This window comes from Lampetra fluviatilis, chromosome 1, assembly GCF_964198595.1.
Source record: "Lampetra fluviatilis chromosome 1, kcLamFluv1.1, whole genome shotgun sequence".
In the NCBI taxonomy this organism is placed as follows: domain Eukaryota; kingdom Metazoa; phylum Chordata; class Hyperoartia; order Petromyzontiformes; family Petromyzontidae; genus Lampetra; species Lampetra fluviatilis.
This window is the reverse complement of record NC_136275.1, coordinates 11948696-11962684: the sequence shown is the minus strand read 5'-3', so window position 1 is coordinate 11962684 and position 13989 is coordinate 11948696. Positions and strand designations below refer to the sequence as shown.

General features: G+C 47.5%; 1 protein-coding gene across 1 annotated transcript in view; it reads left to right on the top strand.

The window, feature by feature from the left end:
- Positions 1-13989, top strand: part of LOC144932376 (contactin-associated protein-like 2) — a 191768-nt gene that overhangs the window by 153089 nt on the left and 24690 nt on the right. The window contains exons 20-21 of the mRNA XM_078856353.1: positions 7146-7279; positions 8324-8411. Coding sequence (XP_078712479.1) covers positions 7146-7279; positions 8324-8411 — 222 coding nt within the window. The remainder of the gene's footprint in view (positions 1-7145; positions 7280-8323; positions 8412-13989) is intronic.

Here is a 13989-nt window from a genome sequence, read left to right as displayed (position 1 = left end):
TTAACAAAAAGAATCAACCAGCCTACAATAGGGGCTTTTATTAGTAATCCCCTTATATTACTCGTATTCACCGCATATATATTATTTTGTATTGTATATTTCTATCTACATGACCTTACCAAAAACTAAAGAATACGAATTCCAGCTGTCAAGAAAGCTTAAGTGGAAACTTAGTTACACTTAACCTCAGGACATTAAAATATAACTCAGAATAAAACACCAATCCCTGGAGACAAACGCATAACCAAACTTGGCAAAGCCCTCAAAATAATGATGTAACGAGGATCATTACGAATATTCATTAAACATAGACCGAATAATAACCACGATATACTAAGACCGAGGGAACTCATAAGAAATATCAAGAATAAATGTAACACACAGGACCACATAAATGTATTGCAAAAATCTCCTCAGCCACCTTTGTCTCCAATGGTCCGGCACAAACAGATGGCACCATAAATACTTAGGGGGTTAGAAAGGGTCACGAGGAGGGGTCGGGAGGCTGTCTGGTTTTTTTTTTGGTTTGTTGTTCCTCTTGCAAGAGATGCGCAGAGGGGGGGGGGGGGTTCACGTTTTTGAGTTTAAGTAAAAACACACAGAAGTCTGTGAGCAGTCTGGTTCGAGTCACGCTCACGTGACTCGGCTTGCGACGCGGATTTGCGAGGGAGGCTCATAAGGGAGACAGGGCGGAGGCTTGCCGAGGCATCAACAAACCATGGGTCGTGCCTCGAGGAGAGATGGAACGAAGTGGCGAGGTGTGGTTAAGTGCGAGTGAAGCTGGCAGCTGCAGGAACAAAGGAAAGCACGAAGAAGAGAGAGTGACGAATGACAACAAGCAATCAACCTGTAGAAAGGGCGGAAATCGCCAAGCGTCGACCAAGCGAGCATCGCAAAGGACGAGCAGCAGCGGATGAGCAACAAGAGCCATCGTTCATCGCCAGAGCGCTCCAAGCCGGTGAGCGCGCACAGCCGCGTCGTCCAGAGCCTGAGCCAACACAGCCTGAAGTAAGGGCGAGTGTCCGTGTGAAGCTGGCAACGATCAAGGAGAGAGAGAGAGCACACGAGCAGCACGACCCGGGCGTCACTGAGCATCGTGCCGACTCATCATCCAGCAGCGGATGAGCTGTGCGCTATCCGACGACGATATCATCGCGCACCGCCGAAGGCGAGCATCGTGCCGACTCAACAATCATCCAGCATTGGAGAAGCCTGGAGCTGCCACCAAGAGAGAGAGAGCGCCATCGAATGCGCCGTGTTTGATACACACACACCGACCAACACCCAGTGAGAACAGACAAGACGTCCAGCAGCGACGACGGAATCATCGCGCACCACGTCGGCGAGCGTCGTGCCAACTCGCCATCCAGCAGCGGAGAGAGAGAGAGAGCGCACGAGCAGCACGACCCGGGCGTCACCGAGCGTCGTGCCGACTCGTCATCCAGCGGTGGAGGAGCTGTGCGCTATCCGACGACGGAATCATCGCTCGCCACGACGACGAGCGTCATGCCGACACCACTCATCTAGCAGTGGAGAGAGAGAGCGCACGAGCAGGGCGGGCTCGCTGCAGCCACACCCAAGCTAAAGGGAACCTCTCTGTTCGCTGGTGATATAACCCCTCCCCCACCCCACAAGCTAACGACACAACTCCCGGCTCTAAAAAAATAATTAATTTTACAAGGGGACAACGCACACAACACGCACACGAATAAGACTTTCAAAAAGTTATCTTGTGTTTCAAAAAGGGTTGCCATTTCAAGGTGGTGCGTTCAATGTCAACTGATCGTGCAAAGCAGTTGCTGCCGTCGAGTTACATGAATAAGAAGTGTTTTAGTCATTCATTTTCGTTCATTGCATAATCTTGCTCATGAATCTATTGACGTATGCTTTCGCCTATGCATGTTAGAGTGTCATATGTTGTTTAGAATAAAAATTGCTTAACACTAAGTGTTCGAGGGCTTCTTTCCCAGTCCATGCAAAGCTGTCTTATTCATAAGAACTGTAACCTGCAATGAGATATGAATTTGGAGACCTAACATAACATAAACACACTTAGATAATCAATAAATGTTTAATCAAAGATAATCGTTCATCCCGATTGATACAACTCTGGATAACGAAACTAAGCCTAGTTATCATAACTGCACACATTAACATAATCGCAAGCAATCGCATGGATTAATTCGATTATGCATATAATTACATACATTAACATAATTTATGCGATTACGCATTTTTTGAATTATTTTTTTTTTTATCAATATTTCATAATCCGGCATAAACAACAGTAGTAAGTGTCATTTCCTAATTGCTCATGCCTCAAAAGTACAGAAAATGGCTATTATTCCTCACAAACTTTGCTTTTGTGACTAGGACAGTGATATTTTGAAATTTACCTATTTTCAATGAGAAAACTGGTGAATTTGTGTCTTTTCGTTCATATAGTCAGAAAAAACTACTTATGAATCAAAATTAACATGTATTTATATTAAAGTAATACAACAATTACTGCAAAAGATTTAGAAGTGAGTAGATTTTTGAGATTCACGATTATACTGTAAATCACTTTCACGAATCAGCCCCCAAATGTAGCCTCCCATCATGTCCTCGTTATACTATACTGTCCTTGGTAGCGGCTTTCAAAGTCTAGTATATCTTGGTGGAAGCGCTCGCCTTGCTCCTCCGAGTCTGCTCCCATGTTCTCCTTGAATTTATCAAGATGAGCATCAAGGATATTTGTCTTTGAGGGACATCCTACAGCCCATTGTGCCGTAGTTCTTCACCAGAGTCTTCACCAGCTCCACATAGTTTTCGCCTTGTGATTTTCCAGGAAGCCACTAACCACTGCGACAAAGCTGTCCCAAGCCACTTTCTCCTTACTAGTGAGCTTCTTGGGGAATTCATTGCACTCCAGGATCTTATTTATCTGTGGTCCGACAAAGATACTAGCTTTGACCTTTGCCTCAGACAGCTTAGGGAAGAAGTCTTGAAGGTACTTGAAGGCTGCCGACTTCTTATCTACAGCTCTGACAAATCGTTTCATAAGGCCCAATTTGATGTGCAGTGGTGGTATCAGTACCTTCCGGGGGTCCACCAATGGCTCTCACTTGACATTGCTCCCCACAGAGAACTCGGTCCGCTGTGGCCAGTCCCGCCTGTGGTAGTGCGTCTTGGTTTCCCTGCTGTCCCAAAGGCAAAGATAGCAGGGAAACTTGATAAAACCGCCTTGGAGACCCATCAGGAATACAACCATTTTGAAGTCTCCGATGACCTCCCAGCCGTACTCATCATACTTCAAGGCATCCAGCAAGGTCTTGATGCTGTTGTAATCCTCTTTGAGATGCACCTAGTGAGCCAGGGGAAGAGATGGGTACATGTTAACATTATGGAACAGCACGGCTTTGAGGCTCGAAGATGAGCTGTCAATGAAGAGGCACCACTCATTCTGGTTACAGGCGATTCCGATTGCCTCGAACAGACTGGTCACATTGTGGCAGAAGCAGAGCCCATCTTGACGGGTGAAGCTGCAAAAAGGTTGACGCTTCCTCTGATCAACAAATTGCACACTTTCATCTAACAAGTTCCACTGCTTGAGCCTAGACGTCCAAAGCTCGGCATTGGACTTGGTGAGACCAGTATCTCTGATCAAGTCGTTGAGGTCTTTTAGGTTGGGGTAGTATGGGTTTCTCTCCTCAGCTCCACCTCTGAAATTGTCATCTGGATCTACAACGTATTCCTCGCTCTCTGACTTGCTGCTGTCTACCAAAGACGGCTGCTCTCTCTCCGGAGGAGTGGGTACGGGGAGCTCATGGCAGTGTGGCACCGGGGTGATGGATGAAGGAAGGTCTGGATACGTGATAGCAGGTGCATTCTTGCCAGTCCAACGTTTGGAAGGGTCCACCATGCAGAAGTAGCAGTTGCTTGAGTGGTCAGTGGGTTTCCGCCTAATTCTTGGGATAGCGAACTTCATGGCTCTCTTTTCCCCTCTGTACTATCCTACAAAAATACATTTATTTCACTCATGACTAATGTGATAATTGTTTTTTACCCTTTTATCTGGCAACAAAACTGACACCTTTTTTACAAGGAGTCATGTTTGCATTGACCACAATACCTGCAGTCGGAATGCAAACAAAAAACATAACTCTGATAATGTATGCACTGTCTTTGAATTTGATTGGTCCACACCCGAGACAGCTTTCTTTAGACCCTAGTCTCACATGGTGTTGGACCAGATGACGCCAAAAGGCGCACAACTCAAAGACAATGCACCATCAGAGTATGAGAGCATTCCGACTGCAGGTATTGTGGTCAATGCAAATATGACTCCTTGTAAAAAAAGGTGTCAGTTTTGTTGCCAGATAAAAGTGTAAAAAACCAATAATCATATATTTCTACTGGCAAATGAGGTTCCAATGGTGTAAATGCTTACCCCGAGCTCTCATACTCTGATGGTGCATTGTCTTTGAGTTGTGCGCCTTTTGGCGTCATCTGGTCCAACACCATGTGAGACTAGGCTCTAAGGAAAGCTGTCTCGGGTGTGGACCAATCAATTTCAAGGACAGTGCTTACATTATCAGAGTTATGTTTTTTGTTTGCATTCCGACTGCAGGTATTGTGGTCAATGCAATCATGACTCCTTGTATAAAACGTGTCAGTTTTGTTGCCAGATAACAGGGCAAAAACCCAATTATCATATTTTTCTACAGGCAAATGAGGTTCCAATGGCATGACTAATGTGTAAGAGATTCCCGCAACATTTTCCATACATGATATATTTTTTCAATAACATTGAAAATTGTCAAACATTTAAAAATGATAAACTTATTTTTACAAATTTGATAACATAAAATTCCGAGCAACAATTGTCCTTCTTACCTTCCAGAGTTTTTTAGCATTGCTCGCAGGTGAAATGAGGTGCCCAGTGTTCGTCTTGATCCCCGACAGACATGCCACAATATGCCTTGTAGGCCTCACACATCTTAGCAGATGCTTCCACAGAGTACTTTTTCGCTTTTGTCTTGATAAATTGGCCGCAGACATAGCAAAATGCATCTGCCGGATGCTTGCAGCTTCTTGATTCCATCTCAGAAAAATGCATATCTGTATCCACTTAGGCAGCTGGAACTAATCTGAACTGGTAGGCTTAAGGCCCCTGTATTTATACTACTATTTATATTACTGGAAAGTTCTAGAATGTTCTAGAAGTTACTCTAAGTTTACTAAGCACTGAATCTATCTAGAATGTTCTGAAAATAGGTACATTTCTAAATATCACTGTCCTGGTCACAAAAGCAAAGTTTTTTAGGATAATAGTAATGTTCTCTACTTTTGAGGCATAAGAAATTAGGAAATAACACTTACTACCTAGGAACAATAAATAAATGTTACACAGTGTAATTATTTACAACTAGGTTGTTGGGGGGCGCCTATGGCGCCCCCGCACAACCACAGCCTGCAGCGTCCCCGAACAACCACAGCCTGCGGCGGCCCCGAACAACCACAGCCTGCGGCACCCCCCAACAACCACAGCGTGCGGCGATCCCCAACAGACTGGTCAAGTAAATCCTTACCATCCTCTCGCACAGCGTGCAGTGGGCCTTCATCCAGCAGTGAATTTAAGCACCAAAACAACTCGAGAACTAATGTAATGGACAGAGCACGGCTCTCCCTCAGGGCAGCAGTGGGCAGAGCACGGCTCTCCCTCAGGGCAGCAGCGGAGCGAGCATGGCTCTGCCTCAGGGCAGCAGTGGAGAGAGTGTGTCTGGCTTCCTCACGGCAGCAGTGGAGACAGCACGGCTCTCCCTCAAGCCAGCAGTGGAGAACACGGGGGTTCCTCAGGGCAGCAGTGGACGGAGCACGGCTCTGCCTCACTCACCCGTCTACTCTGAGCTGCATGCGATTGTGTGTGAGTGAGTCTGAGTGAGCTGTGTGTATGAGTGAGCTGTGTGTATGAGTGAGCCATGTGTGAGTGGATCGACTGTCAACTTCCTCACTCTGACTAACCCCTCTCCTCTGAGCTCCATGCTATTGTGTGTGAGTCAGAGTGAGTGAGCTGTGTGTATGAGTGAGCCATGTGTGAGTGGATCGACCGTCAGCTTCCTCTGACTCACCCGTCTCCTCTGAGTTGCATGCGATTATGTGAGTGAGTGTGAGTGAGTGTGTGTGAGTGGATTGACCGTCAGCTTTCCGTAGCTGCGTCTCCGGCGCTTTGGCCATGATGTTGCTGCTTCTCGGGCCTCCGAGGTGCGGGACACACCACAACAACACGAATTGGACCACTCGCTGTCACGTGACGCACTTCAACCAATCCGGGGGCGTACATGTTTTGGAGGGGCGAACCTCTGCTTGGCTGCTTGCTCGCGGTCACGTGACGCACTTCAACCAATCCGTGCCACGTTAATCACAGTCACAGAAGGACAGATCTGGGCTATTATATATGTGTATTAATGTAAAGGAGCAATTTTCAAGAGTTGATACTGTGATGGCCTGTAATTGCAAGCCTTAGAGTTAACATTTTAATATTTTCTGAGTGGCTTGAATGGAAATGTTCCCAATGAGCCTTTCACAATGTGACAATATAGCAGTGCAAATGTTTACAATTGTATGAGATGTTCCATTTTTTTCTGATCCACCCTTGACAATGGGGTTATAGATGTTAAATCCACCATGAGAGACTATGATGGACGTGTCTTTTTAAGTGTTCTGGAGAGGAAAACCTCCAGTCCAATTATGCTTATTTTATAAAGTAGTAATATTATTTAACATGCAATCATATTTTTTAAGTCTTGACTTAAAGCTTTCGTGACTGCAGGAATTCATATTATTGGGTCTTGAGGTAAAGTCACATAGATAGGTTAAAAAAAATAACAACAAAAAACCTATCTACGTGACTTTACCGAACGACCCAGTAATATATATTTTGTGAAGCTTTAACCGATTAAATTGTTGGCAATGATTCCTTAATTGAGAAATTCACTTAAAAGTACTGTAAATGTTGAAGAGGCTGTCTTCGGTCAGCAGAATAATATAACATTTTAAACACTAATCTGAATGGCCTTTATTGCCATTGTAGGAAAAATCATAATCTACCATAGAGCTCGCCATTTCATGGGGGAGTGAATCCACTAATGCGTGTACTGCAGGCAGCTTGCAGATCAGATACTCACGCAAAGGGGGACAGAGAACCAAAGTCATTCATCCTGATCCACGCAGCGTGGCAGATGGGCAGCCACACAGCCTGAACATCACGCGTCAGGACAGCTTCGTCCGCATACAGGTGAACACTTGCACATGTTCACACCTGTCGCAGCACCTACATCATGACAGTTCACTGACAGTACAATAATTAACTATTTAAAATAATTCAACTCTTCATTGGCATATATGCACACCATGACATGTTGAAAGTGCAACAACACTTATATCCTTTCTTGTCAACTTGTTATCAGTGTTCTTATTCTATGGTTATTTCGGTAAAGTCACGTAGATAGAAAAAAATATATAACAATTAAATAATTGAATAAAGTTAATACAAATAAAAAAAATATCACGACGTTTCGATCGCAACACAAGCAGCCACTTGTGTTGCGATCGACTGCTTGTGTTGCGATCGAAACGTCGTGATATTTTTTTTATTTTTATTCACTTAATTTTTATAATTTTATTGTTATTATATATTTTTTCTATCTTCGTGACTTTACCGAAAGAACCATAGAATATTAATTCTTGCAGTCACGAAAGCTTTAAGTCAAAATTTGTTATCAGTGTATTCGGTTTGGTGAAGTTTGAATTATCTTTTTCAACGGTTTTACTTAACTTGATTCCTGTGTCATGGTCAAATCTTATAATCAAAATTTAGTCTACTTGCTGTTGTCCAATCAATTCCAAATTTTGCACACGTACTCAGATCCGGTGACAATGCGTGCCAGTATCAAAATAAATTAATCAATTAATTCGCTACTTTAAAGCAATTTACATTTTGTATGGACGCCTCATATATATATATTTGTGTAGGTAAAAAACGCCGCGGTCCCTAAACTCTCGAATCGCCTCGCCCAAGAAGCAGGCGCCACGTGTCTCAGGCGTGCCTGCTCCGTGTGAACGAGTTACGGGCACCCTCACTCCACACAAACAAAAGTTGTACATTGAAGATTCATTTATAAAGTAATCAATGAATTCAAGTAAGGGTTGATGTGGGAGCAGGCGCCGCATCATTGACGTACTTCTCGACCGTGAGATAAACAAAGTTGTTATTAAAAACCGTTGTTTAAAAAAACCTTTTTTTAAGGAATGTATTTATGATTATCTCACCATGTGGCAGTTGGATCATTACCCACAAGTCAAGTGCCATCTATGGGGTGGCCAGAATCACTTCAACCCTTCTACACTTTTCCTTGGCAAGGTGCCAGGTAATGCCACATTTATGTCACATTGTAGTTTGATTATTGCAGCTTACAGGTTTTGTTTGACAGGAATAACATTTTCTTTCATATTTTATTAAAAGGATACTTAATTTCTAATAAGTCATACATATGTAATAAGAGAGTACACTGACGGGCGCCGGCCGGCTGGATAGGCTCCGCTGCATCAGCCATTAGCCAATCAGGATTGAGTGGGGATCATCTGGGCCAAGTTCATGGGCGGAGCTCAGGGGTGCTTGCGGAGAACCATCGGGAAGGTTTTAGAAGGGGTGTGGCTAGAGGCGGAGCTTGTGTCCGCGGGATATAAGGGGAAGCAAGAAGGGGCTCGGGGTCAGTGTGGGAAGTCTTGAAGCGGGACCACGTCTCGTGCCTCTGGAACGCCAGTGGCCACGTGGCGATGCGGGGGGTTGTCTCCTTGCGCGCCGCCAGCCAGCGGTGCACAGGAGCGGAGAGTGCGAGCGAGCCGTAAGCGGGACAACACCAACTTACGCCGCGCAAGGAGGAACGAGCAGTGATATGCTTGGAAAGGAACATGGAGCTGTCCAGCCATTAAATAAATAAATAAAGAAGACACAAGTCAAAGATCGTCGTCGAAGTGATTTATTACAACTGGTGTCAGAAGTGACTCTTGAATCCGGACATCGTGAGTACTACAAGGATGTCCAAACATTTCAAGAAAAAGAACCCGCTTGCGCCGTCCTCCGACGACGATGACATCTCGCTCACTCAAGACCTGTCGACCCTGGGTACCGTGGACCCGGTTACTGCAACCACGGCTGGCACGACCAAGGCGCCGGGCAAAGACATCAGAGCAGTGCCGTCTTTGTCTCCGGGTACGGATGACGGCTGGCGGCGTGTTGCTGAGCAGATCGACTCTCTCCGTGCGGTTCTGCTTAACCTCGTGATGCTGGTCACGTCGTCTGCGGCGCCAGGACGACCACAGGATGCACTGCCGAGTGGAGACGTGCAGGGCTCCCTTCGGGGAGTCTTGGAGGGTCCCCTCGTGCAAACTTCGTCCGCCAATTTCGCCCGCGGGGGGCGCCATGTGGCGGGAGGCCGCCATCTTGGGCGTGGCTGCAGGTGTGCAGTCGGAGACCGCCATTTCGCTGGAGCCGCGGTGGCGACGTCTGCCAGCGAGAGCGGTGCAGGGCGCAGTCATCGACCTTCCCCACATCAAGGAATTAGTCGCGGGCGGCGATTGGAGTGCTTTTACGTGGCGGTTCGAGTCGGCATTTCGTTCAGTGCGGTGGACGGAGGAGGAGGCATTGGACGCGTTACATACCCTCCTCGACGACGTATCGCTAGCGGTGTTCCGCTCTATTCCCTCTGACAATAAAAAAACGTTGAAGGGTGCGTTTGCCGCGATGGCGGAAATTTATGAACCACCTTCAGACACTCAGAGGAAGTTTATGCATCGTCGGCGGGGGAGCAAAGAATCTCTCCTTGCCTACCGGGGCGCTCTGTTGGCGCTCGCGATGGCCGCTTACCCCGACGCCAGACCTGATGTGCTAGACCCTCTTATCTTAGGCAAGATGTTGGAGCTGTCAAAAGAGATGGGCATTTCACTGCCGGTGTGCGGTCATGGGCCGCTGACATCCCGGTGGGCCGCAAAGTGTCTCGACACCCAGGACAACTTGCGCCATTGGGTGCAGATGGCCGCCTGGACGGGGGACCCGGCCCGGGATGGTGAACCAAAGGGATGGGAGTCATCTATGGTCGCCCACATCCCGGAAGACATAGGGATCGGGGACCTGGCTGCCGCCGCTCCTCGCTGAAGTCCTCGGCGGGGACCGGACTCGCATTGGGGAGGGACGTATAAGCTGGGCGGGGATGAAGATGTGGCCACTCGGCGGGCTGGGATGACGTGCTTCAAGTGTGGCCGCTTGGGCCACTTCGCTCGGGACTGCCGAGTCACCCTCATCCTCCGCCGTCTCCCGGGACTCCATCTTCGGCGCCGCCGCCATGGTCAAACCGCGACTCCGGCCAGACAAGTCGGTATGCACCAGACACCCAGCATCAATTGACATCTCATGCATCTTCCGGCGCGCGTAGTAAATTACCACTGTGCGGTTCAGACGATGCGGTTGGGGGTGCGGCTCGGTCGATGACACAATGGAGGAAATTGGCACGACGTGTTGTAGCAGCTGCGATGGGATCCTCTACGGTGCCGTGATCTATACAGGGGGTGGACTTTCAGATATTAGTGGACACTGGGGCGTCTGCCACTATTATCTCCAACGTAATTTTCCACCTTTCTATTCCCGCCTCGCGCTGCGGCCTGCTTTTGATGCGTGTATTGCTGCTAATGGGGGTAGTATGGGCACCGTCGGGCAAGTAAAGGCCCATGTTGCCATTGGGAATGTTTCTGCGTCGGGGACGGTTTTGATTTTCAGGTCCTTGGTGGTGCCCTGCTTGTTGGACACCGACTTTCTTCGTAAGGGCTGTCTGGAGTTGCCAGCAGGTCGCAAGATGTTTTTTTTGCCATCCCCGTTCAGTCGTCCCCCACCGTGCGTGGCTGTTCAAGCGCTACCAAGGGTTTTGCTCTTGTGGGGGACCAGACGATTATTTGTGCCGGTCAGGCCCCGTTTTTTGCAAGTTTTGAATGTTGGTCCGGAAGGTGTTTTGGTTCCGGCTGGAACTGTTTTGGCTCATGCCACTACCACTTTTACAGACCACGATGATAACCTACCTCGTAAATTGGTCGGGGCGATTCATCCACAAGCGATGTCCGACGATCGTTGGATCACTATGAGACCTCCTTTACCAGTGGCAAAATATAGTAGTAGGTTTTTACCCTTTAAACTGGTACAAAAACTGACACCTTTATACAAGGCATCATGTTTGCAATAACCACAACACAACCAGTTTAAAGGGTAAAACCTACTACTATATTTTGCCACTGGTAAAGGAGGTCTCATAGTGTAAATGCTTACCCCGAGCTCTCAATACTCTGATAGTGCGCTGTTTTTGAGTTGTACGCCTTTTGGCGTCATCTGGTCCAACACCAATGGAGACTAGGCTCTAAGAAAAGCTGTCTCGGGTGTGGACCAATCAACTTCAAGGACAGTGCATATCATTATCATCATCAGAGTTTCTTTTTGTTTGCATTTTGACTGCTTGTGTTGTGGTTATTGCAAACATGATGCCTTGTATAAAGGTGTCAGTTTTTGTACCAGTTTAAAGGGTAAAAACCTACTACTATATTTTGCCCCTGGTAAAGGAGGTCTCATAGTGTAAATGCTTACCCCGAGCTCTCAATACTCTGATAGTGCGCTGTTTTTGAGTTGTACGTCTTTTGGCGTCATCTGGTCCAAAACCAATGGAGACTAGGCTCTAAGAAAATCTGTCTCGGGTGTGGACCAATCAACTTCAAGGACAATGCATATCATTATCATCATCAGAGTTGTTTCTTTTTGTTTGCATTTTGACTGCTTGTGTTGTGGTTATTGCAAACATGATGCCTTGTATAAAGGTGTCAGTTTTTGTACAAGTTGAAAGGGTAAAAACCTACTACTACTAGATCGTTGGATCGTGGATTTGTGCCAGAAGAATTTGTCGTTGGCCGCTGATCAACGCGGCGCGTTACGGACACTACTGTCCGACTACGCCGACGTTTTCAGCAAGGACGATTTTGATTTGGGTCGCACATCGCTCTTGTCCCACCACATTAATACCGGGGAGGCGAGCCCCATACGACTGAATCCGCACCGGTTGAGTCCCTCGGAGAGGGACCATGTACGCTGCGCGGTGGATGAGATGCAGGCCGCTGACATAATCTCGCCATCTACTAGCCCCTGGGGAGCACCTGTTGTTCTCGTTAAGAAAAAAAATGGTAACCTCCGGTTTTGCGTTGATTTTCGTAAGCTTAATAAGGTATCCGTGGCAAATGCATACCTCCTGCCACGGATGGACGATTCCCTCAATGCATTGTCAGGGGCGAAATACTTCTCCACCCTCGATCTTTCTTACGGGTTTTGGCAGCTGCCCCTCGATGATTCTTCGAAGCCAAAAACTGAATTCCGTACGCCTCAGGGACTTTTGCAATTTAATTGTCTTCCCATGGGTCCGAACTTCGCTCCCGCCACGTTCCAACGCCTAATGGAGCTGGTTTTAGCCGGATTGCAATGGGACGCGTGTCTCATATACTTAGGTGACATTATTATGTTCAGTCGTACGTTCGAGGAACACCTTCGGCGATTGAAGGCTGTTTTCGACAGGCATTCCGCTAATCAGGCATTCCGCTAATCTCAAATTTAAACCTAGAAAATGTTATCTTTTGCAACGTTCCGTGTGTTCCTTAGGATACATTGTCAGCTCCGATGGCGTCGCCACGGACCTGGACAAAACTTGTGTTCGTGACTGGCCCACCCCAACTTTCATGGGGGATGTGCGTAGTTTTGTCGGGTTCGCGTCCTACTACCGTCGGTTCGTTCCAAATTTTTTTACCATCGCTAAGCCTCTACACGTCCTCATGGCAAAGAATCAGAGGTTTAAATGGGGGACGAAGGAAGAGCAGGCGATCAGGGCCCTTCGGGATCAATTGGCGACTGGACCGACGCTTGATTACCCTGACTTCTCCTTGCCGTTTATCCTGGCATCGGCGCCGTTTTGTCTCAGTCTAAAAATGGCATGGAGAGGGTTGTTGAGTATGGTAGCCGTGTCCTCTCTCAGACTGAGAGTCGCTACTGTGTTACGCGTAGGGAACTATTGGCGATTGTCCATTTCGTTCGCCAATATCGTCCTTACCTGTACGGCATAAAATTTCTTGTACGCACTGACCATGCTGCCCTACAGTATTCCTTGAAAATTGAACAACCATCTAGCCAGCTGTCTCGATGGCTTGAGACGTTACAGGAATTCTTCTTTGATGCATGAGGCACTAATCGGTGCACACGTCCCCCTCAGCTCCCTCGGCCTGTCATGTCCGCGGTGGCAGATTCCGCGAAGCATGCCAGCCTGTGGCCGGCTGACAGTGCGTTGCACCTACCACGTTCGGTATGGGTATGCGAGCAACTATTGGACAAATCGTTGGTTTCTTTGCAATGTCGGGCTGACGGGTCGCATGGGTCATCGTTCAAGGACGACTCACCGCAGGCGGCTTTCCAGGACGGGTTGTTGATGTGGAGAGACGATTTGTTGGGCCGTTGGCGTCTGGTGGTTCCCGTCGCGCTTCGGCATGAGTTGATTCGGGTGTTGCACGCTGAGAAATTGTTACACCTGAGCGTGCAGAAAACCTTGCTCATGCTACAGAGAGATTATTTTTGGCCGGGTATGACAGCCGATGTCGCGAAGGCTATCCAGGCCTGCCCCGAATGTGCTCGGCAGAAACCACCGCGCCAGAAATATATTCCACCCTTGAAATCTATTCAAGTTACACGGATTAACGAATTGGTGGCTCTTGACATCCTCGGGCCTTTTCCTCCTACTGCCAGAAGCAACACATTCTTGTTGGTGGGGGTGGAATATTTCTCATGGTGGCCGATGGGCTTGGCCCTTGCCCGATCAATTGGCGTCTTCGATCATGGATGCATTTTTGAACGGCTATGTAATGGACAAAGGCGCACCG